Genomic DNA, 26,996 nt, shown 5'->3' with positions numbered 1-26,996 from the left:
TACAGTAACAGGGTATATATACTACAGTAACAGGGTATATATACTACAGTTACAGGGTATATATACTACAGTTACAGGGTATATATACCACAGTAACAGGGTATATATACCACAGTTACAGGGTATATATACTATAGTAACAGGGTATATATACTACAGTTACAGGGTATATATAATACAGTAACAGGGTATATATACTACAGTAACAGGGTATAGGGTATATATACTACAGTAACAGGGTATATATACTACAGTAACAGGGTATATATACTACAGACACAGGGTATATATAATACAGTTACAGGGTATATATACTACAGTAACAGGGTATATATATTACACTAACAGGGTATATTTATAGCATCTACAGTAACAGGGTATATATATGTAATACACTAACAGGGTATATTTATAGTATCTACAGTAACAGGGTATATAACTATTAGCTTAACTAGTTTTGTGACTACGCTAGTCAGATAAACCTAGTTTTGTCATGGAGGATAACTAATGTATTCAAGTGTGAATTGCCTTTTCCCAGTAAAACCAGCACCTAGGAATATAAACTGTGATGAACTGTTGTTTTGTTTGTCACATAGAATCCACATGTGGCCACTAGCTATCATTGTAAATGATCTGTTATGAATATTCATTTGTTACATATCTCTCACCATGCTACATATATGTACTGTATGCTAATCAGTAATGCTTATTGTCACAATTTGCATATCAACCTACTTTAAATGCAAATCCATTTTGTTAGATGTAAATGTATTCACCTTTTCCTATGTCGCCAGTAATTAATATGAATATTTAGATTCTCCCCACAGGCGTGTTTAATACACAGATCTAGAGCTGCAACCAATGTACTAGTATTGTCGTGATAACTTGATCCACAACATTCATCTGTGATATATATTGTTCTTCATATTAATTGGATTGTTTATAATACAAATATATAAATGTATACAAGAAAAAGACCAAGTCTAGGTCAGATCCAGGCCTCAAATTAAACATTGTGATATGTTTTATTTTAAAATTAAAATGAGTTGTGTAAGTGCACCTAGCATCTGCTCCAGATTTTGACCTGTCAACTTTTGCTGTTCCAACATCTTCAGATCCAAGCAAAAGATATAACAATTAAGACAGTTGGACTGAAAATGTGATATCTGGTTTGTTCAAATGAAGAACCTTGATTAACTCATAATCAGTCAAGGGCACAGACTTGTAATTATAATTAAGGGTCCTTAGCAATATTTTAAACCATGATCAATTAGCTTGATCATATTTGGCGTGTAGCTTGCTTTGTGGCGATAATGATGTGATAGTTTCCATAGTACTGTACTACATATACCCACACAGGTGACTGGGGGATAGCCAGAGGGACTACATGATTACGCCCAAACAGGTGACTGGGGGATAGCCAAAGGGTCTACATATACCCACACAGGCGCCTGGGGGGTAGCCAGAGGGACTACATGCATATGCCCACACAGGTGACTTGGGGGATAGCCAGAGGGAATATATATCCACACAGGTGACTGGGGGGTAGCCAGAGGGACTACATATATCCACACAGGTGACTGGGGGATAGGAAGAGGGACTACAGACACCCACACAGGTGACTGGGGGGATAGCCAGAGGGACTACATATATATATCCACACAGGTGACTGGGGGGATAGCCAGAGGGACTACATGATTACGCCCAAACAGGTGACTGGGGGATAGCCAGAGGGACTACATGCATACACCCACACAGGTAACTGGGGGATAGCCAGAGGGACTACATGCATATGCCCAAACAGGTGACTGGGGGAATAGCCAGAGGCACTACATCCACCCACACAGGTGACTGGGGGATAGCCAGAGAGACTACATGCATACATCCACACAGGTGATGGGGGGGATAGCCAGAGGGACTACATACACCCACACAGGTGACTGGGGGATAGCCAGAGGGACTACATACACCCACACAGATAGCCAGAGAGACTACATGCATACATCCACACAGGTGATGGGGCGGATAGCCAGAGGGACTACATACACCCACACAGGTATGCCCAAACAGGTGACTGGGGGAATAGCCAGAGGCACTACATCCACCCACACAGGGGACTGGGGGATAGCCAGAGAGACTACATGCATACATCCACACAGGTGATGGGGCGGATAGCCAGAGGGACTACATACACCCACACAGGTATGCCCAAACAGGTGACTGGGGGAATAGCCAGAGGCACTCCATCCACCCACACAGGTGACTGGGGGATAGCCAGAGGGACTACATATACACACACAGATGACTGGCGGGATAGCCAGAGAAACTACATGCATACACCCACACAGGTGACTGGGGGGATAGCCAGAGGGACTACATACACCCACAAGGTGACTGGGAGATAGCCAGAGGCACTACATATACCCAAACAGGTGACTGGGGGGATAGCCAGAGGGACTACATACACCCACACAGGTGAATGGGAGATAGCCAGAGAGACTACATATACCCAAACAGGTGTCTGGGGGATAACCAGAGGGACTACATATACCCAAACAGGTGACTGGGGGGATAGCCAGAGGGACTACATATACCCACACAGGTGACTGGGGGGTAGCTACATACACCCACAAGGTGACTGGGAGATAGCCAGAGGCACTACATATACCCAAACAGGTGGCTGGGGGGATAGCCAGAGGGACTACATACACCCACAAGGTGACTGGAAGATAGCCAGAGGCACTACATATACCCAAACAGGTGGCTGGGGGGATAGCCAGAGGGACTACATATACCCACACAGGGGACTGGGGGATAGCCAGAGGGACTACATATACCCACACAGGTGTCTGGGGGATAGCCAGAGGGACTACATATACCCACACAGGTGACTGGGGGATAGCCAGAGGGACTACATATACCCACACAGGTGACTGGGGGATAGCCAGAGGGACTACATATACCCACACAGGTGACTGGGGGATAGCCAGAGGGACTACATATACCCACACAGGTGACTGGGGGATAGCCAGAGGGACTACATATACCCACACAGGTGACTGGGGGATAGCCAGAGGGACTACATATACCCACACAGGTGACTGGGGGATAGCCAGAGGGACTACATATACCCACACAGGTGACTGGGGGATAGCCAGAGGGACTACATATACCCACACAGGTGACTGGGGGATAGCCAGAGGGACTACATATACCCACACAGGTGACTGGGGGATAGCCAGAGGGACTACATATACCCACACAGGTGACTGGGGGGATAGCCAGAGGGACTACATATACCCACACAGGTGACTGGGGGATAGCCAAAGGGACTACATATACCCACACAGGTGACTGGGGGGATAGCCAGAGGGACTACATATATATATCCACACAGGTGACTGGGGGGATAGCCAGAGGGACTACATGATTACGCCCAAACAGGTGACTGGGGGATAGCCAGAGGGACTACATGCATACACCCACACAGGTAACTGGGGGATAGCCAGAGGGACTACATGCATATGCCCAAACAGGTGACTGGGGGAATAGCCAGAGGCACTACATCCACCCACACAGGTGACTGGGGGATAGCCAGAGAGACTACATGCATACATCCACACAGGTGATGGGGGGGATAGCCAGAGGGACTACATACACCCACACAGGTGACTGGGGGATAGCCAGAGGGACTACATATATATACCCACACAGGTGACTGGGGGATAGCCAGAGGGACTACATATATATACCCACACAGGTGACTGGGGGATAGCCAGAGGGACTACATATATCCACACAGGTGACCGGGGGATAGCCAGAAGGACTACATACACCCACACAGGTGACTGGGGGGATAGCCAGAGGGACTCATGCATACGCCCAAACAGGTGACTGGGGGATAGCCAGAGGGACTACATACACCCACACAGGTGACTGGGGGGATAGCCAGAGGGACTCATGCATACGCCCAATCAGGTGACTGGGGGATAGCCAGAGAGACTACATATACCCACACAGGTGACTAGGGGATAGCCAGAGGGACTACATACACCCAAACAGGTGACTGGGGGATAGCCAGAGGGACTACATACACCCAAACAGGTGACTGGGGGATAGCCAGAGGGACTACATATATCCACACAGGTGACTGGGGGATAGCCAGAGGGACTACATATATCCACACAGGTGACTGGGGGATAGCCAAAGGGACTACATATACCCACAAGGGTGACTGGGGGGATAGCCAGAGAGACTACATATACCCAAACAGGTGTCTGGGGGGATAGCCAGAGGGACTACATATACCCACACAGGTGACTAGGGGATAGCCAGAGGGACTACATACACCCACACAGGTGACTGGGGGATAGCAAGAGGGACTACATACACCCACACAGGTGACTGGGGGGATAGCCAGAGGGACTACATGCATACGCCAAAACAGGTGACTGGGGGATAGCCAGAGGGACTACATATACCCACATAGGTGACTGGGGGATAGCCAGAGGGACTACATATACCCACACAGGTGACTTGGGGGATAGCCAGAGGGACTACATATACCCACAAAGGCGAATGGGAGATAGCCAGAGGGACTACATACACCCACACAGGTGACTGGGGGATAGCCAGAGGGACTACATGCATACGCCCAAACAGGTGACTGGGGGAATAGCCAGAGGCACTACATACACCCACACAGGTGACGGGGGGGATAGCCAGAGGGACTACATATACCCACACAGGTGACTTGGGGGATAGCCAGAGGGACTACATATCCCCACACAGGTGACTGGGGAATAGCCAGAGGGACTACAAATACCCACACAGGTGACTGGGGGGTAGCCAGAGGGACTATATATACCCACACAAAAACAGTAAGTGGCCTTCGATCGTGCAAGAGTAAATCTAGCGTGGTCAGAGTGTTTGATGAATCTGATTGATGTAAAGGTAATGTTATCACCACACATTCATGTTACCATGGAAATGTCATAAAGATTTAATGGGGGGACAGGCAAACTGATCAAACAGATAAGAGAAAAAAGATTGAACTGACCTAGAACTAATGAAGATGGTATGATGGTGGGTGCCAAGATCCCTCTGGGATTTCTTGTTGTGGATGGGATGTAAAGAGTCCCTTTCCAATAAGCTTTCCATATGCCATGTTTTATTACCTCAGTAAGATAACATTGAGCTTTAAGGTATTGCTTTAGTTGACCAAGTTTAATCTATGTTTCAAGGCAACAAGCACTGCTGCTACAACGATTGCCCAGCAGCTCCAGTTACTACAGCAACTGCCACAGTTTGCCACAGCAGCCCCTCAAATAGCCACAGCACCTCAGGGCTTCTTCATACAGAATCAGTTTGGACAGCCTGCCATGGTAAGTTATTAGAACCGGTAATTAGATATAAGTTAATTGCTACCTCTATATTATAGATGTAGTAGCTAGGTATGATTCAGTCAATGTAAATGAAATGCACAGGTTTGCACATGTCACTTGTAGGATCTTTTGTTTTGTAGAGACAGCAAGTTAGACTTTAGGGTAAACTGGGTACCATCAAGTTAGACTATAGGGTAAACTGGGTACCATCAAGTTAGACTATAGGGTAAACTGGGTATCAGCAAGTTAGACTATAGGGTAAACTGTGTACCATCAAGTTAGACTAAAGGATAAACTGTGTACCATCAAGTTAGACTATAGGGTAAACTGTGTACCATCAAGTTAGACTAAAGGATAAACTGGGTACCATCAAGTTAGACTATAGGGTAAACTGGGTATCAGCAAGTTAGACTATAGGGTAAACTGGGTACCAGCAAGTTAGACTATAGGGTAAACTGTGTACCATCAAGTTAGACTATAGGGTAAACTGGGTACCAGCAAGTTAGACTATAGGGTAAACTGGGTATCAGCAAGTTAGACTACAGGGTAAACTCGGTATCAGCAAGTTAGTCTATAGGGTAAACTGGGTACCATCAAGTTAGACTATAGGGTAAACTGGGTACCATCAAGTTAGACTATAGGATAAACTGGGTACCAGCAAGTTATACTATAGGGTAAACTGGGTACCAGCAAGTTAGACTATAGGGTAAACTGGGTATCAGCAAATTAGACTATGCGGTAAACTGGGTACCAGCAAGTTAGACTTTAGGGTAAACTGGGTACCAGCAAGTTAGACTATGCGGTAAACTGGGTACCATCAAGTTAGACTATAGGGTAAACTGGGTATCAGCAAATTAGACTATAGGGTAAACTGGGTATCAGCAAGTTAGACCTAAGGGTAAAATGGGTACCATCAAGTTAGACTATAGGGTAAACTGGGTACCATCAAGTTAGACTATAGGGTAAACTGGGTATCAGCAAGTTAGACTATAGGGTAAACTGGGTACCAGCAAGTTAGACTATGCGGTAAACTGGGTACCATCAAGTTAGACTATAGGGTAAACTGGGTACTTGCAAGTTAGACTTGAGGGTAAATGGGTATGTACTAGCAAGTTAGACATTAGGGTAAACGGGTATGAACTAGCAAGTAAGACATTTGGGTAAACAGGTATGTACTAGCAAGTTAGACATTAGGGTCAACGGGTATGTACAAAATGTACTAGCAAGTTAGACATTAAGGTAAACGGGTATGTACTAGCAAGTTAGAATTTAGGGTAAATGGGTATGTACTAGCAAGTTAGACTATGAAGTAAGCTGGCTACCAGTAAGTTAGACTATATTGGTAAACTGGGTACCACCAGGTTAGACTATAGGGTAAACTGGGTATGTACCATCAAGTTAGACTTCAGGGTAAACTGAGTATATTTGTACTAGCAAGTTAGACTGTCTTATTACCATTGTCACTATTATTCAAACTAAATCCTTTTCAAAAGAACGATTTCTTTAAAAATCACTGAAAATTACAGGGTTTAAACTGGGGACCTTTACTTTGCAAGCAGCCATTCATGAATTATAAATGTACTGCATCAAAACAAGTGTCCAATTAATCACAGCAAATATATGAAAAAAATGATGAAGGAAGACACTCTTAGCCAGAAAAATTCCTTTTGGTTGCTTCTTTTTGTATATAGAAAGGAGAATACTTGCAAGTTAAGCTGATGCAGTGGTAGCCTTTAGATATCCAGGAATATTTCTTATGTATGAAGCTGGTTCATATGTTGTATGTGTAACAGATCCCAGTATCAGCATCACTCCACCCTGGACTGCAGTTTGGCGCCCAGGACTTACAGCAACTTCAACAACTCCAGCAACAACTTCAGCAACAACAACTACAGTTACAACAGATCCAAACTAGCCAGGCATCAGCCTCTGTTGTCACCCAACAGGCCACCTCCGTAGCAACCACCCCACAAATACAGGCCACGCCCATGCTCACTGCTGGGGCGATACAAGGATTATCAGGCACACAGCAAATTGTATTTGTAAATCCAGCACACTTGGCAGCAGGGCTACAGCCATTGGTGATTCAGAATCAGGTAGGTAAGGTAACAGCTACAACCATTGGTGATTCAGTATCAGGTAGGTAAGGTAACAGCTACAACCATTGGTGATTCAGTACCAGGTAGATTAGGTCACAGCTACAACCATTGGTGATTCAGTACCAGGTAGATTAGGTCAGGGCTACAGCCATTGGTGATTCAGTACCAGGTAGATTAGGTCAGGGCTACAGCCATTGGTGAATCAGTACCAGGTAGATTAGGTCAGGGCTACAACCATTGGTGATTCAGTACCAGGTAGGTTAGGTCACAGCTACAACCATTGGTGATTCAGTACCAGGTAGGTTAGGTCAGGGCTACAACCATTGGTGATTCAGTACCAGGTAGGTTAGGTTACAGCTACAACCATTGGTGATTCAGTATCAGGTAGGTTAGGTCAGGGCTACAACCATTGGTGATTCAGTACCAGGTAGGTTAGGTCAGGGCTACAACCATAGGTGATTCAGTATCAGGTAGATTAGGTCAGGGCTACAAACATTGGTGATTCAGATTTAGGTAGGTTAGGTAACAGCTACAACCATTGGTGATTCGGTATCAGGTAGGTTAGGTCAGGGCTACAACCATTGGTGATTCAATACGAGGTAGATTAGGTCAGGGCTACAACCATTGGTGATTCAGTACCAGGTAGATTAGGTTACAGCTACAACCATTGGTGATTCAGTATCAGGTAGGTTAGGTAACAGCTACAACCATTGGTGATTCAGTATCAGGTAGGTTAGGTAACAGCTACAACCATTGGTGATTCAGTATCAGGTAGGTTAGGTCAGGGCTACAACCATTGGTGATTCAGTATCAGGTAGGTTAGGTAACAGCTACAACCATTGGTGATTCAGTATCAGGTAGGTTAGGTAACAGCTACAACCATTGGTGATTCAGTATCAGGTAGGTTAGGTCACAGCTACAACCATTGGTGATTCAGTATCAGGTAGGTTAGGTAACAGCTACAACCATTGGTGATTCAGTATCAGGTAGGTTAGGTAACAGCTACAACCATTGGTGATTCAGTATCAGGTAGGTTAGGTCACAGCTACAACCATTGGTGATTCAGTATCAGGTAGGTTAGGTAACAGCTACAACCATTGGTGATTCAGTATCAGGTAGGTTAGGTAACAGCTACAACCATTGGTGATTCAGTATCAGGTAGGTTAGGTCACAGCTACAACCATTGGTGATTCAGTATCAGGTAGGTTAGGTAACAGCTACAACCATTGGTGATTCAGTATCAGGTAGGTTAGGTAACAGCTACAACCATTGGTGATTCAGTATCAGGTAGGTTAGGTCACAGCTACAACCATTGGTGATTCAGTATCAGGTAGGTTAGGTAACAGCTACAACCATTGGTGATTCAGTATCAGGTAGGTTAGGTCAGGGCTACAACCATTGGTGATTCAGTATCAGGTAGGTAAGGTAACAGCTACAACCATTGGTGATTCAGTATCAGGTAGGTTAGGTAACAGCTACAACCATTGGTGATTCAGTATCAGGTAGGTTAGGTCACAGCTACAACCATTGGTGATTCAGTATCAGGTAGGTTAGGTAACAGCTACAACCATTGGTGATTCAGTATCAGGTAGGTTAGGTAACAGCTACAACCATTGGTGATTCAGTATCAGGTAGGTTAGGTCACAGCTACAACCATTGGTGATTCAGTATCAGGTAGGTTAGGTAACAGCTACAACCATTGGTGATTCAGTATCAGGTAGGTTAGGTAACAGCTACAACCATTGGTGATTCAGTATCAGGTAGGTTAGGTCACAGCTACAACCATTGGTGATTCAGTATCAGGTAGGTTAGGTAACAGCTACAACCATTGGTGATTCAGTATCAGGTAGGTTAGGTAACAGCTACAACCATTGGTGATTCAGTATCAGGTAGGTTAGGTCACAGCTACAACCATTGGTGATTCAGTATCAGGTAGGTTAGGTAACAGCTACAACCATTGGTGATTCAGTATCAGGTAGGTTAGGTAACAGCTACAACCATTGGTGATTCAGTATCAGGTAGGTTAGGTCAGGGCTACAACCATTGGTGATTCAGTATCAGGTAGGTAAGGTAACAGCTACAACCATTGGTGATTCAGTATCAGGTAGGTTAGGTAACAGCTACAACCATTGGTGATTCAGTATCAGGTAGGTTAGGTCACAGCTACAACCATTGGTGATTCAGTATCAGGTAGGTTAGGTCAGGGCTACAACCATTGGTGATTCAGTATCAGGTAGGTAAGGTAACAGCTACAACCATTGGTGATTCAGTATCAGGTAGGTTAGGTAACAGCTACAACCATTGGTGATTCAGTATCAGGTAGGTTAGGTCACAGCTACAACCATTGGTGATTCAGTATCAGGTAGGTTAGGTAACAGCTACAACCATTGGTGATTCAGTATCAGGTAGGTTAGGTAACAGCTACAACCATTGGTGATTCAGTATCAGGTAGGTTAGGTCACAGCTACAACCATTGGTGATTCAGTATCAGGTAGGTTAGGTAACAGCTACAACCATTGGTGATTCAGTATCAGGTAGGTTAGGTCACAGCTACAACCATTGGTGATTCAGTATCAGGTAGGTTAGGTAACAGCTACAACCATTGGTGATTCAGTATCAGGTAGGTTAGGTAACAGCTACAACCATTGGTGATTCAGTATCAGGTAGGTTAGGTCACAGCTACAACCATTGGTGATTCAGTATCAGGTAGGTTAGGTAACAGCTACAACCATTGGTGATTCAGTATCAGGTAGGTTAGGTAACAGCTACAACCATTGGTGATTCAGTATCAGGTAGGTTAGGTCACAGCTACAACCATTGGTGATTCAGTATCAGGTAGGTTAGGTAACAGCTACAACCATTGGTGATTCAGTATCAGGTAGGTTAGGTAACAGCTACAACCATTGGTGATTCAGTATCAGGTAGGTTAGGTCACAGCTACAACCATTGGTGATTCAGTATCAGGTAGGTTAGGTCACAGCTACAACCATTGGTGATTCAGTATCAGGTAGGTTAGGTAACAGCTACAACCATTGGTGATTCAGTATCAGGTAGGTTAGGTAACAGCTACAACCATTGGTGATTCAGTATCAGGTAGGTTAGGTCACAGCTACAACCATTGGTGATTCAGTATCAGGTAGGTTAGGTCACAGCTACAACCATTGGTGATTCAGTATCAGGTAGGTTAGGTAACAGCTACAACCATTGGTGATTCAGTATCAGGTAGGTTAGGTCACAGCTACAACCATTGGTGATTCAGTATCAGGTAGGTTAGGTAACAGCTACAACCATTGGTGATTCAGTATCAGGTAGGTTAGGTAACAGCTACAACCATTGGTGATTCAGTATCAGGTAGGTTAGGTCACAGCTACAACCATTGGTGATTCAGTATCAGGTAGGTTAGGTAACAGCTACAACCATTGGTGATTCAGTATCAGGTAGGTTAGGTCACAGCTACAACCATTGGTGATTCAGTATCAGGTAGGTTAGGTAACAGCTACAACCATTGGTGATTCAGTATCAGGTAGGTTAGGTCACAGCTACAACCATTGGTGATTCAGTATCAGGTAGGTTAGGTAACAGCTACAACCATTGGTGATTCAGTATCAGGTAGGTTAGGTCACAGCTACAACCATTGGTGATTCAGTATCAGGTAGGTTAGGTAACAGCTACAACCATTGGTGATTCAGTATCAGGTAGGTTAGGTAACAGCTACAACCATTGGTGATTCAGTATCAGGTAGGTTAGGTCACAGCTACAACCATTGGTGATTCAGTATCAGGTAGGTTAGGTAACAGCTACAACCATTGGTGATTCAGTATCAGGTAGGTTAGGTCACAGCTACAACCATTGGTGATTCAGTATCAGGTAGGTTAGGTAACAGCTACAACCATTGGTGATTCAGTATCAGGTAGGTTAGGTCACAGCTACAACCATTGGTGATTCAGTATCAGGTAGGTTAGGTAACAGCTACAACCATTGGTGATTCAGTATCAGGTAGGTTAGGTCACAGCTACAACCATTGGTGATTCAGTATCAGGTAGGTTAGGTAACAGCTACAACCATTGGTGATTCAGTATCAGGTAGGTTAGGTAACAGCTACAACCATTGGTGATTCAGTATCAGGTAGGTTAGGTCACAGCTACAACCATTGGTGATTCAGTATCAGGTAGGTTAGGTAACAGCTACAACCATTGGTGATTCAGTATCAGGTAGGTTAGGTCAGGGCTACAACCATTGGTGATTCAGTATCAGGTAGGTAAGGTAACAGCTACAACCATTGGTGATTCAGTATCAGGTAAATTAGGTCAGGGCTACAACCATTGGTGATTCAGTATCAGGTAGGTAAGGTAACAGCTACAACCATTGGTGATTCAGTATCAGGTAGATTAGGTCAGGGCTACAAACATTGGTGATTCAGATTCAGGTAGGTAAGGTAACAGCTACAACCATTGGTGATTTGGTATCAGGTAGGCTAGGTCAGGGCTACAACCATTGGTGATTCAGTACCAGGTAGATTAGGTCAGGGCTACAGCCATTGGTGATTCAGATTCAGGTAGGTTAGGTAACAGCTACAACCATTGGTGATTCGGTACCAGGTAGGTTAGGTCAGGGCTACAACCATTGGTGATTCAGATTCAGGTAGGTTAGGTCATGGCTACAGCCATTGGTGATTCATAGTCATGTAGGTCACATTATATTATAACATTATTTTGTAAGCACTACACATAATCAGTAAGTGTGAAGCATGATGAGAAAAAATTGAGGTAGATGCTTTAAAATTCTTCTCCTTCTGTACAAATGGAGGGTTGTTAACCAAAATTTGTCAAAAACATCTTTGGGTGAGGGGAATTCAATTCTGTATAAACAGAGGCTGTGGTTCCCACCAGGGGCAGAGGGGCGGGGCCCAATAGGGAGAACACAGAGAAAATGTTTACAGATTCTTCTCTTTTGGTACAAACATTAGGCAAGGGGAATTCAATTTTGTATAAATGGAGGGTATGGCCTTCTGTATAAATGAAGGTATTTGAACCAAATTTGGTGAATAGCGTTTTTGGACAAAGGGGACTTAATTTTATATAAATTGAAGATATTGCTACCAAAAACAGGTAATTTGGCCATATTGCTAAAAGTGAATTCTTCTCTGGACCGAGTGATGAATATCAACCATATTTGGTTTGAAGCATTCTTTGGTAGTTGTAGCAATCATATCAGTTGAAAGGTTGACCTCTTGGTCTGAGGGGTGGGGGAAGAAGGAAATTTTAACTTTGATATTATTGAGATCCCCACCCTATAACCATGTATACAATTGCAAGGCATCAAGAGGCAAACACAATCATGATGAAAGAATTGACTCTGGGGTCTGGCCCTACCTCTGAGGACTTGATTTCTGAGTCATTACTTTGTAATGGTCGAGATCTCTATACCATAACCATACATATCATTGCTGCAAGAGACCAACACATTCATGATATTTGTATTGACTCTTGTGTCTGGCCCCACCCCTAGCCCATGGGACTTGATTTCTGGGCCATAACTTAAATATAATTGAGATCCCCATCCCATAGCCAAATATACCATTGCTAGGCATAAAGATCCAGGTGAGTGATACAGGCCCTCTGGGCCTCTTGTTTTGAAACAAATGGGAAAAACAAACAGGCAGCCATCTTGGATTTTAATAGTTGAAGTTTGCTATCGCTATTTTACAAGAAGTACTGGCTACTTTCTCTCAATCTTATCTTGTTCTATTCATAAAAGATACAATAACCATAGTTGTGAGATTATTTACATGTTCAGTTATTTAGTTGTTGTGAGAATAGTAACTTGTCATTATTTCTTTCCCACAGGGTATTCCTTTACTCCCTGGTCTGACTGCTACAACCCTAGCAACGCTTGCCCAACAGCAACAACAACAACAACAACAACAACAACAACAACAACAACAACAACAACAACAACAACAGCAGCAGCAGCAGCAGCAGACACAGCAACAACAATCACAGCCACAACAACAACAGGTGCAGCCACCACCAACACACCAACAACCACCACCGCAACTGCAGCAGACTACAATCAATCCGATTCAGCCACAAATTCAGCAACAGATTTCGACGACGATACAACCCGTCATCCAGACAGCTGAGGTCGCCCAGTCTTTACAGATTATAAAACAGGTCACAATCAACAGCGGGTTATTTAATTGAGGGATGTTAAAGGTCACAAAATGAATGACCTTGACCAACTTCCAATGTCAAATGTCCAAAGATAATTTTTACAATAATTTCCAAATAGCCATAGGTGATGATATTTTGCTGGGATGAAATAAATGACCTTGACCCATTTTCAAGGTCATTAAAGTCTTATAGTGTTGAAATCAATCCAATATTTTTTTCTAAATAACCAAATGACCCCGGGTGGAGATATTTTGCAAGAAGCATGCTTGGATAAATGGCTACAAAGATTGTTCAAATGAATGATCTTGACTATCTTTTAATGTCACAGGTGTCAGATGGGTTTAAATCTTTAAAAGGCTTCTTCTCAATTATTAAGCAATTAACAGACCAAGGGTAGTGATGTTTGGCTAGTAGCATGCTGGGATAAAGAGCTACAAAGTTCAGTTAAAGAAGGATGTTGATCCTGTTTCAAGGTCACAGTGGTGAAATGTCCAAATTGTTCAAAACAACTTCTCAAAGGGTGACGATATTTAGCTAAAATCATTGAAGGGTGACGATATTTAGCTAAAATCATTGAAGGGTGACGATATTTAGCTAAAATCATCGAAGGGTGACGATATTTAGCTAAAATCATTGAAGGGTAACAATATTTAGCTAAAATCATTGAATAATCTCGCCCCACTTTCAAGGTGAAATGGGTCCAATGTGATGTGTATAAATATTTTAAAAGGTTCTTCTCTAAAACCAAGAGTCATATTATATAAGTAATGATATTTGACCTGTAACTGAAATCTACACTTCAACTTTAAATATCTAATATTGGTCAACTTATAAGGCTCCTAATGTGAATTAATACTAAGTTACTAACAGTAACCTCTGGTCCTGAAAAATAATCCAAAACAAGATTTTAAATTATTCACTCAGTAGGGATTTTTTTGCTCGGAAGAGTGAGGTACTGAAGCACAATGCTCAAACAGACGTTAGAATTGTGTTAGGTGTGCATTCTCAAACAGATGTTAAAATTGTATTAGTTGTGCATGCTTAAACAGACGTTATAATTGTGTTAGGTGTGCATTCTCAAACAGATGTTAAAATTGTGTTAGGTGTGCGTGCTCAAACAGACGTTAGCATTGTGTTAGGTGTGCATTCTCAAACAGATGTTAAAATTGTATTAGTTGTGCATGCTTAAACAGACGTTATAATTGTGTTAGGTGTGCCTGCTCAAACAGATGTTAGCATTGTGTTAGGTGTGCATTCTCAAACAGATGTTAAAATTGTGTTAGGTGTGCAGGCTCAAACAGACATTAGAATTGTGTTAGGTTTCCATGCTCAAACAGACGTTGGAATTGTGTTAGGTGTGCATTCTCAAACAGATGTTAAAATTGTGTTAGGTGTGCCTGCTCAAACAGACATTAGAATTGTGTTAGGTGGGCATGCTCAAACAGACGATAGAATTGTGTTAGGTGAGCATGCTCAAACAGATGTTAGAATTGTGTTAGGTGTTAAAGCTCAAACAGACGTTAGAATTGTGTTAGGTGTGCATGCTCAAACAGACGTTAGAATTGTGTTAGGTGAGCATGCTCAAACAGATGTTAGAATTGAGTTAGGTGTTAAAGCTCAAACAGACGTTAGAATTGTATTAGGTGTGCATGCTCAAACAGACTTTAGAATTGGGTTAGGTGTGCATGCTCAAACAGATGTTACAATTGTGTTAGGTGTTAAAGCTCATACAGACGTTAGAATTGTGTTAGGTTTCCATGCTCAAACAGACGTTAGAATCCTGTTAGGTGTGCATGCTCAAACATTCGTTAGAATTGTGTTAGGTGTGCATGCTCAAACAGACGTTAGAATCATGTTAGGTGTGCATGCTCAAACATACGTTAGAATTGTGTTAGGTGTGCATGCTCAAACAGACGTTAGAATTGTATTAGGTGTGCATGCTCAGACATTAGAATTGTGTTAGGTGTGCATGCAGACTCATGGCAATCCAACTGTATAGTATTGTTTTGAAAAATAAAATGACAATGCCCTTCTTAACTTCAAGTAATTGTAAATTCTCCACCCAATTTTCTGTGTGTGCAAACTGATAGAAACGTTTTGTAATTTTACTTCAGATCAACTCACAAGGCCAGTTCTTATCTCCATCAACGATGAAGACAATGAAGAAAATGGAAACACTTCCCAATAACACTGTCAACACATCGCTCAGTAATCATGTCAGCCCGACAGTCAGTCTCAGTGTCAACGTAAAGTCAGACCCAACCGTTTCACCGCCTCTCAGCCCTACATCACTTACGCTACAGCCAGTAAATATTCTTGATCTCGAACATTACAGCTGATTCATGTGACCTCAGTCCCTCACTGTGTGTGACCTGTCAATGTCCTCTGTAGAAATAATAGATTAAATGTTTTTTAGGGCACCTGAGCTTTGCTTAAGTATCCTATTCTGATTTCTGTCTGTCGTGAGTCATCCGTCGTGCGTAAACTTTTTATGTTTTGACTTCTTCTTAAGAACGAAAGGATGGATTTTTTTTCAAACTTGGTCATAATCATCCTTGGTAGATGAGGCTACAAAGTTGTAAAATTGGTATTCCTACCCCAACCCTAGGGGCCAGGTCAGGGAAAATTAAACAATATTTCAAAAATCTTCTTCTCCAGACTCAGAAGTACAGTCAATTTCTGTTCATGGATGGAAAGATCATCAGGGACTTTATTTAAATTGTAAATTTCAGGACCTCCCGACCATCCGTTCTCCCTGTGGGAGGGGTAAACTTTACTATAGTTTATATAGGGAAATTACACTTTTGGGTATATTTTGTGAATTTTCTTTAGGAACTTATTCTTACTTGGTGAGAATCATCTTTGGAGGAAGATGGTTTTAAATTGTAAAATTGGGATTCTTAGTAATAATAATAATAATAATAATAATAATTTGTGGTTCTTATATAATGCTTTAACACAACCTAGTTCGTAGGTCGTCTCAAAGCGGTTCACAAATTATTATCCGTGGTTATAGGGCCTTTGCAACCTGCTAACATCTTTCTCAACTCCCTGTGGAGCATACAGCCGGTGCTGCCATTTCGGAGCTCACAGCTAGCATTCTACAATTCTGGCACTGCCCGACCACGTACTCATCTACAGCTGAGTAGACTGGAACAAGCAGAGTAATGTGTCTTTCTCAAAGATACAACACAGTGCCGTGCTGTGACTCAAACTCGCAACCCTTCGGTCACGAGTCTGGCGTCCTACCACTAGACTGACGTGCGTCTTTACCCCAACCCTAGGGGCCAGGGCGGGGCCCCAAAGGGAAAATTAACCAATATTTAAAAAAAAATCTTTTCCAGACTCTGAGTCACTACAGTCAATTTCAGTGCATGGATAAAAATATAATCAGTGGCTTTATTTAAATTGTAAATTTCTGGACCCCCGGGCCATCCATTCTCCCTTGGGAGGAGGTAAAGTTTACTAAAGTTTATATAGGGAAATAACACAGTTGGTTGGGTATATTTTGAAAATTTTCTGTAGGAAATTATTCTTACATGGTGAGAACCATCCTTGGATGAAGATGGTTTTCAAATTGTAAAATTGGGATTCCTACCCCAACACTAGGGGCTAGTGAAAGGGAAAATTTACCAATAATTTTAAAATTCTTATCCTTTGATGACATGACAAGTATTGTATTTCACTTAGTTTACATGTTGATTTCCACATCACATCTGGACAATGAAATTGAGCTACCAGTACCTATAATATAACTCAGGTGACCGCTAAGGCCCTTGAGCCTTTTGTTTATAAATACCAGTGTCATGACTTTAACTAGCAAGATGTTAATCATAAGGCCCAAGTGATATTCACTCACAAAATCTTAATGTTTGCATTTTTGTTTTTGTGTTTCTTTTGAATAAAGGAGGAAAACATTGATTTGGAGGAATTAGAGCAATTTGCCAAAACTTTTAAAAGGAGACGGATAGAGCTTGGTGAGTGTAAACATGTCCTTGGTGAGTGTAAACATGTCCTTGGTGAGTGTAAACATGTCCTTGGTGAGTGTAAACATGTCCTTGCTTCGGTTCTCGGGTAAACTGAATTTTCATATGCAGCAGTACCAAATATATTTATATCCCTCCAATGTTAAATGTCAACAATATATTTATATCCCTCCAATGTTAAATGACAACAATATATTTATATCCCTCCAATGTTAAATGTCATCAATATATTTATATCCCTCCAATGTTAAATGACAACAATATATTTTTATCCCTCCAATGTTAAATGTCAACAATATATTTATATCCCTCCAATGTTAAATGACAACAATATATTTATATCCCTCCAATGTTAAATGTCAACAATATATTTATATCCCTCCAATGTTAAATGACAACAATATATTTATATCCCTCCAATGTTAAATGTCAACAATATATTTATATCCCTCCAATGTTAAATGACAACAATATATTTATATCCCTCCAATGTTAAATGACAACAATATATTTATATCCCTCCAATGTTAAATGTCAACAATATATTTATATCCCTCCAATGTTAAATGACAACAATATATTTATATCCCTCCAATGTTAAATGACAACAATATATTTATATCCCTCCAATGTTAAATGTCAACAATATATTTATATCCCTCCAATGTTAAATGTCAACAATATATTTATATCCCTCCAATGTTAAATGACAACAATATATTTATATCCCTCCAATGTTAAATGACAACAATATATTTATATCCCTCCAATGTTAAATGTCAACAATATATTTATATCCCTCCAATGTTAAATGTCAACAATATATTTATATCCCTCCAATGTTAAATGACAACAATATATTTATATCCCTCCAATGTTAAATGTCAACAATATATTTATATCCCTCCAATGTTAAATGTCAACAATATATTTATATCCCTCCAATGTTAAATGACAACAATATATTTATATCCCTCCAATGTTAAATGACAACAATATATTTATATCCCTCCAATGTTAAATGACAACAATATATTTATATCCCTCCAATGTTAAATGTCAACAATATATTTTATCCCTCCAATGTTAAATTTCAACAATATATTTATATCCCTCCAATGTTAAATGTCAACAATATATTTATATCCCTCCAATGTTAAATGTCAACAATATATTTATATCCCTCCAATGTTAAATGTCAACAATATATTTATATCCCTCCAATGTTAAATGTCAACAATATATTTATATCCCTCCAATGTTAAATGTCAACAATATATTTATATCCCTCCAATGTTAAATGTCAACAATATATTTATATCCCTCCAATGTTAAATGTCAACAATATATTTATATCCCTCCAATGTTAAATGTCAACAATATATTTATATCCCTCCAATGTTAAATGTCAACAATATATTTATATCCCTCCAATGTTAAATGACAACAATATATTTATACCCCTCCAATGTTAAATGTCAACAATATATTTATATCCCTCCAATGTTAAATGACAACAATATATTTATATCCCTCCAATGTTAAATGTCAACAACTGTCCCATGTGTTTTCAAAAAGTTGGGAATGTTTATTTTTCATTTTGTCCTTTTGTCACACCTTGCTGATCAGTCTGACTTGGGAGATACTTGCTGTGGTTATTAACCCTATAACCATTTACTCATTCAGGTTTGCTATTTGAAAAATCATTAAAAGCATAGGGATGGAGCTCAAATGGGGAAATATGTACTATTTTTAATTAGAATATGCCATGATTGTTTAAATATACCGGTGAGCAATGTAGGCCCTCTGGGCCTCTTGTTCGTTGATTATGGACTTCTGGTAGTGATTCACGAAAACTTGCAAATATAAAATCACAATATACTGAGCTTAGCAGATGTAACATTGTATCAGTTCGAGAATATGTAAAGGGTACACTCATTCTATTTCAGATTTGCAGATGGAATTATCATGGTTTTAACATTTTAACACGTTACAGAATATTAAGCCAGTATAGCCTTAAATTGTGGTGATATTTACATTTATTATACCTCAACTGAGTTTTCCCTATATAAAAACAATACGATAAAATCTGCTATTTCCCTTAAATCACTAAAATATCTCCATCTGAGAGCTACTCCCTGCAAAAAAGGACTACTCCCTGCCAGAAAGAGGACTACTCCCTCATGAATATTTGTAGGTGGAGCTTATAAGATTTCAACCAATGAAAACATTGGTAGGCGGAGCTTATAAGATTTCAACCAATGGAAACATTGGTAGGCGGGGCCTTCTCCGTGACACTCGTGACGTCACATTTTCAGAACCAAATGACAACAGTGAAAATGGCCACCGATGAAGGCCGTTTTGTTGTTGTAAAGAGGAGTTACAGCAGATTTTGGACGCTAAACGTAACCTTAATACAAAAGCTGTTATAAAGACTGCAGTGAATTCACTTCAAACTTATTTAACAGAACGGAATGCCCGAAGCGCCGACGAGTAGGATCATGCAAGCTCTTTTAAAACAAAGTGGATAGGACTAGATCTTCGCCGCCTCGGGAAATAGTTTTTCACCTCAGGGGACCATAAATATGCTATTTCCCTCATACCCATTCTATAACTGTATACTGTAATAGGCCTTAGATATAGAGTAGGATATTTGTAAATTACAATTTCAGGCAATATCAGGTCAATACAATTCACACTTCTGAAAAGCTGAGGGGTTTATCAATATCCCTTACTTCAGCTACACTCTGATGTTGTCTTTTTTGAAGCTTTCTCTGTAAGACTTGGTGAATACATTTTTGATTTAGATATTCCCACAAGAGGATTTTGAATACTAATATTTGCAATACAAGTTATAATTATAAATCCATCTCTCTTGTCCTTGTAGGATTCACGCAGGGTGATGTTGGCCTGGCCATGGGTAAGCTGTATGGAAATGACTTCAGCCAGACCACCATCTCCAGATTTGAGGCATTAAACCTAAGTTTTAAGAACATGTGTAAACTGAAGCCTCTCCTACAGACCTGGCTCAAGGATGCTGACTCCATGTCTGCCAACGCTGCACCTTGTCCCGGCAGTCCGGGAGGCGTGATAACACCAGAGTCGGTGTCGCGGAGACGGAAGAAACGCACCAGTATTGAAACAACGATCCGCGTTGCTCTGGAAAAAAGTTTTCTTAACACACCCAAACCTTCATCAGAAGAGATCAGTATGCTAGCTAATGGACTCAACATGGAGAAGGAGGTTGTCAGAGTGTGGTTCTGCAATCGACGACAAAAGGAGAAACGTATTAACCCACCTTCCTCCTATGTTTCGTCCACCAACTCTGTCCAGCTAGTGAAGGGTCTGTCCCCTACAGCTGTGTCCAACAATACCCTATCGAGTCTTGTCTCTCAGACATTACCTAACATTTCCACGGGGACTCCCTCAAATAATGCTCAGGTATCAATGGCCACTGTTACCGGTACCATTCCCGTGAGCATTTCTCTCAACAACCAAAACCTCATCATGACAAAGCTAATACAGGGAAACTCTACAAATCAGATGATTATTCCATCAAGTATGGCTACTAATATTGACCAGTCTTCGTTAAACATTTCAAGTTCAAGTGTGGTTTCCATGGATACGTGCACGTGATCTACTGTGTCATATTGCCTACAGGACATTTTAAATCTTCCATTGAAATTAAATGTTCAACCAGACCATCAAATGTGTTATGCATTCCTGCCAAATTTCAAGCATTTAATCACGTTTGCCCTGGTAATTATTACATATTTGCAGCAGAACATTTGAACCATGAAAAACCTTACATCCTAAGGATGTCCATTCATAAAGTTATCCTAAGGATGTCCATTCATAAAGTTATCCTAAGGATGTCCATTCATAAAGTTATCCTAAGGATGTCCATTCATAAAGTTTTACAACTTTGTAAAATTGTTCTCATTTCTAGGATAAATTTAAAGGAAAATTATCTGATTATATACAAAGTATAGTAAAATTAGCCAATTATATTAATGCTTGATAAAAATCAAGTGTAAGGGGTAGTTCATTTTTAGCTCACCTGCCCGGTCGTCCGGCGTCAATTTTTTACTTTAAATAACTTCTTCTCAATAACCAAAAAGGCCAAGGGTGATGATATTTGGCCAGAAGCAAACTGGGATGAAGGGCTACAGGAGTAGAGGAATTTTCAAGAATTTGCTAAATAACCTCTATATTGGGCCCTGCCCCTCTGCCCCAAGAAGGATTAGACTCACCGTTGATACAAAATTAGCTCCCCTTCACCCAAGGATGCTTTACACCAAATATGGACATAATCTTGAGCTTATGCCGTGGTGCGGCGTCCGTGCGTCCGGTCACAGGGGTCAAATATGTTAAAATCTTCAAACAACTTCAACCAACGATATTGGGTCTGTAGCATGCTGGGATACCAATTTAGTTCAAATGAATGACCTTGACCCACTTTCAAGGTCACTGGGGTCAGATGTCTTTAAATTTTCAAAGGACTTCTTCTCAATAACCAATAGGCCCAGGGTACTGAAATTGGGCCTGTAGCATGCTGGGATGAAGGACTACCAAGTTTGTTCAAATGAATGACCTAAACCCACATCAAGGTCACAGGCGGCATATGTTTAAATCTTTTAATTGGTTCTTATGAATCAAACACCGATATTCTGCCTGTAGCTGTATTTTAGTCCACTTTTAAGATTACAAGTGTGAGATGTATACCAGGTGAGCGATGCAGGCCCCTTGGGCCTCTTGTTGTATTTTCCCTATTTGGCCCCGACACTCTGCCCCCTAGGGGGTTCAAACCCACAATTTATACAAAATTGATTTCCCTTCCCCATAGGATGCTACTGTTCAAATTTAGTCAAAATACCTTTATCCCAACAGAGGAAGGATATTAACGCTTTTCCTCTATATCTTTATTGGACCCCGCCTCTTTGCCCCCAGGGGGGTCAGACCCACCATTTATACAAAATTGGTTCCCCCTCACCCAAGGGTACTTTATACCAAATTTGGACAAAATCCTGTCATTCCTACAGAGGAAGAAGCATTTTGAGGAATTTGCTATGTTTCCCCTATTGGGCACTGCCCCTCTGCCCCCATGGGGCCCATAATCACCATTAATACAAAATTGAGTCCCCTTGGCCCAAGGATGCTCCAGACTAAATTTGGATAAAATCCTTTAATCCATATGGTAGAAGAAGGATTTTAAAGGTTTCACCTCTATTTCCCCTATTTGGTCCCACCCCTCTGCCCCTAGGGCACAATCACCATTTATACAAAATTGAGTCCCATTGGCCCAAGGATGCTCCACTAAATTAGGATAAAATCCTGTAATCCCTACGGTAGAAGGAGGATTTTAAAGGTTTTACCTCTATTTCCCCCTATTAGGCTCCACCCCTCCGTCTCCAGGGGGGCAACACCCACCATTTATACAAAATTGAGTCCCCTTGGCCTAAGGATGCACCAGACAAATTTAGTCAAAATCTACTTGGCCGTTCAGGACTAGTAGCTTTTTATAGGAAAAGTTGATGGATGGACGGACGATAGACGACTGATTTTTTTTTACTATCTTTGATTCCAGGGTCAAAGTTTATTATCATTCTTTTTAGTACTGGATAACTCTTTCTCAGATTACCATTCCCCAATTGATAGTAGTGCTCGTTTGTGGATATAATAATAACATTACATTGAGGCAGCTGTTTTTCAGGAGCAAACTCGTAATTGCTTCTTTCTCAGAAAGTGATGGTCAGATCTTTTTCAAATTATTTGCACAGTTTTCCTTTGTGTCCTTGTTGTGGAACATCACTTTTGTTTGTGTATATTAAAAAAAGAGGTCCAGAGGGCCTGTATCCCTCACCTATTTCTTTTGTTACATGACATATAGGAACTTAAGACCAAATTTTGGTAACTAGAACACAAGACATTTTAACATCTCTTAAACAGTTCTGAAGATATTTTTGTTTGAAATTTGAAATTTGAATTTTAAAGCTTTTAACCCACATTGATCTTTGACTCCCAACTTGCACTTAAAGTGAGCTTATGCCATACCGTGGCGCCCGTCGTCCATCGTCCGTCCGTCAACAATTTCTTTAAACGACTTCTTCTTAACCACTGATTGGAATTTAACTAAAGGGCCTGTTTCCAGTAATGTTAATTCTCCATAGGAGCCTGCCCCCGTATAATTTCTTATCTGGCTCAACTACTGTTTTTTTCTTTTCCGAAGAATAATTTTACACCTTTCCGACACCCAGATTTCATAATTTCAGTGAAAATGTATTTTTATAAAGTTGTCAATTTCAGCATCAAAGACATAAGTTCGTAAATAAAAGAAGGTTATCTCGAAATTGTAATTCGCAACATAGTATAAATTTCTTTTGATAAATATTTCCAAAACATCGTGTTTATTCATAAAACATAAAAAAAAAAATTTTCGGATGAAAATGCACTTGCAGAGACACAATTATGAAGAAAAATGCCATAAAATTGCAATTTTCTCCCGTTATATAGTTTTGGATGCAAATTTCCATCAGAAAATCGGATAGAGCTTTACTTGTTTCATATGTGTACCAAAAATCAGCTAATTCCATGTGGTGGAACGTTCTCATATCGCCGCCTGAATGTGGTTGTAAATTGAAAGAAAAGGGGAAATGAGTAACAACCTTGTCTGAAACCCTATTATATAGCTTATTATATACAAACTTTTATATTGAATATCAGAGCGGATATTTTCATGACAGTTTTATGATGTGTAACGACTAAATAAACAGTATCGATATAAAGATTTACACTGAGGACACCCTGATACATGAATACTGTTCTATCTCAAGTTGTCCTCTTCTGAATTTTCTGATCGTGTGGCCTTGTACATTTATCCGTATCTTCTTGTCTTTGTCTATACGTTTACGGAATCATTGACTCGACGCTAGCTATTCTTGTCTCACTTTCCTTGTTTTATTGTCCCATCTCCAAAGCGTTGTGGCTCTGTCAGGGTTGGGACCCTGACTTGTCTCACTTTCTTTGTGCCTGCCGACCACGCCACATCGAATAGATAGATTATCCATATGAAATACTTTATTTTGTTCTAAGTAATCAATCAATTCTGCGCTTCTTGGAGGTATTGAATGTGATTTATTATATTGTCTTGTTATTTTGTGTAATTAGTTGTTCGTTATTTATCACACATTTTCGCATAATTGTACCAAACTACTAAGTATTAGCTGTTTACAGCAATCATCGGTGGCTTGCTATTTTGTTACTTTATCGACGCTTCATAAACCAATCGTTATTGTTTCAAGATGGAGGGTAAATGTGTTGGAGAAGGGTGTCAAGTATACTTCAAGAAACGTAGTGGCAATAAGAACAGAAGTGCACGCAATGTAAATAGTCCACAATATAAATGGCTCCTAGATACGCTGGTGCAACAAGGATTGATGTCAGCAAAGGAACAAGCACTTATTTCCCAGAAGTGCTACATGAAGTATCTTCGGAACAAAAATTAGCCTGAACCTGAACTTGAGCAGAACCAGGAAATACAGGAAGAAGACGACTCCCCGTCCCATATCCTGCCGTTGCTGACCCTTCATGATCTTTTGAATGGATCATCTTCACACAAAAAATGCTGTCTCTGTCTTGTTACCTTTGCAAGAAATGGAACAAAATCATCAGTCTTACCAAAACGTGCAAGACATCACCTGATCTATTCACACAAACTGTGGTGTCCCACCTCATCCCGCGTCTGCTCCATTCACCTTATTGGTAACGACTTAGATCCGTCTACAGAGGTTGTCCTTGATGGTAGAGGTTCCTTGGAATCTCAGTTACCATCAAAATCGTCCGAAATCATTAATGACCTCCTAGAGGTGTCGCACGTCCTTTCACAGAACCAGTCTGCGTTTACAATAAGCTTTTCTTCTCTTGATGACTCGGCATGCATGGCCTGGACAGGTTGGTCCAAAGATCAGTTCCTCGAAATCCACTCGCACTGTTCCCCATATCTTTCATCTGGTATATATACCAAGACTACACACGATGCTCTATTACTGTTCTGGGTAAAACTGAAAACCGACATTTCCTGGAGTCAGTGTTCTTCTCTTTTTGGAATTTCCAAGTCAAGTGTGTCCAAAACTTTCCACTCCATAGTACAGGCATTAGACACATCGATAGTCCCACAATTTCTAGGTCCGGATCACTTGACAAGAGAACAGTTGCTCGGGCACAATACTGTCTTTTCAGAAGCATTTTTTGGAGATAAAGCCACTGCCATATTAGATGGCACCTATATTTATATCCAGAAAAGCTCCGACCACAAGCTCCAGAGAATGTCCTACTGTGGCCAGAAGAAGAGAAACTATCTCAAATTCATGAGCATCGCCTTACCAGATGGCTACATTCTGNAAAATAAATATACATGATACAATAAAAATCAGAGATATAAACATACAGTATTAAAGAAATATTATGATGTACCTATATAAAAAATACATAAATAAATAAAACCTGAACAAGCAAGGTGGTGAAGGGGTGGATGGTGGGGACAAAAACAGACAGTGCTGATACTGAGACTGCTTAAAATGGCTGAAGACAATATCAATAGGGCTATCCCTATAGGCTGAATGACCATTGGTCAACCAGGTCACGTGACAAACTGTACACCTTACCAAATATGGTAGCGTAGATGATAGTAAATATTGTGTACAAACAATTATTTAGGTAAACCCAAATAAACATTTTATACACAACAAAACAAAGAATTAAAGTTCAAAAATTTATTGAGTCTAAATTTAAAGTAACTTGTTCAGGTTATATTAGTTATCTTTTGGCATTCTTAGGGGCTGCTCTCTGTTACTTAAACTAACTACAACATAGTTGGTTACAAACATATCTATTTACAGCAACAGGAAATTAAAAAACAACACACTTAACTTAAAAGAAGAGTGGGGCGATCCCCGGCTTGAGCGATCTCAAGCTGGTGACTAGAATAAGTGGTGGGGTGAACCCCAGGGCTTGAGCGATCCCAAGCTGTGGAGCGAGTAGCTAACAGGCGGCCCTGCAAACAGGCATCGAGCGACCCCGGTGCCTGAGTGTTCAGAGTATAAGTAAGAAACATGGTTTACAGGGCGATCCCCAACAGGCACTTACACAGTTATACTCTGACTAGCTAAGCACGCCCTAAGTCACCTACCCTAAAACTATGTTAGATTATCAAAAAGCAAACCAGGATTAAGAAATGTACGTGACTTAAAGGGGGTGCTCCCCGGCAGGCACACAAACTGGTTATGATTGCAAAAATAAAAATACAACAACAAGCATATAATGAATTGGGGGTATAATTCCCGAATTACATGTCCA

At 40.8% G+C, this 26,996-nt stretch overlaps 1 protein-coding gene across 1 annotated transcript in view; it reads left to right on the top strand.

The window, feature by feature from the left end:
• Nucleotides 1-21,346, top strand: part of LOC110461417 (POU domain, class 2, transcription factor 2-like) — a 67,414-nt gene extending 46,068 nt beyond the window's left edge. Inside the window, exons 2-8 of the mRNA XM_021514860.1 lie at nucleotides 1,326-1,359; nucleotides 5,244-5,384; nucleotides 7,178-7,480; nucleotides 13,330-13,656; nucleotides 15,771-15,962; nucleotides 17,564-17,633; nucleotides 20,530-21,346. Of these exons, the coding sequence (XP_021370535.1) occupies nucleotides 1,326-1,359; nucleotides 5,244-5,384; nucleotides 7,178-7,480; nucleotides 13,330-13,656; nucleotides 15,771-15,962; nucleotides 17,564-17,633; nucleotides 20,530-21,278 (1,816 nt within the window). The 3' untranslated portion in view covers nucleotides 21,279-21,346. The remainder of the gene's footprint in view (nucleotides 1-1,325; nucleotides 1,360-5,243; nucleotides 5,385-7,177; nucleotides 7,481-13,329; nucleotides 13,657-15,770; nucleotides 15,963-17,563; nucleotides 17,634-20,529) is intronic.
• The last annotated feature ends 5,650 nt before the right edge of the window (nucleotides 21,347-26,996 follow it).

This window comes from Mizuhopecten yessoensis, unplaced genomic scaffold (assembly GCF_002113885.1).
Source record: "Mizuhopecten yessoensis strain PY_sf001 unplaced genomic scaffold, ASM211388v2 scaffold10613, whole genome shotgun sequence".
NCBI lineage: Eukaryota > Metazoa > Mollusca > Bivalvia > Pectinida > Pectinidae > Mizuhopecten > Mizuhopecten yessoensis.
Note: the sequence above shows the minus strand (reverse complement) of the source record. Positions and strands in the feature narration are given on the sequence as shown.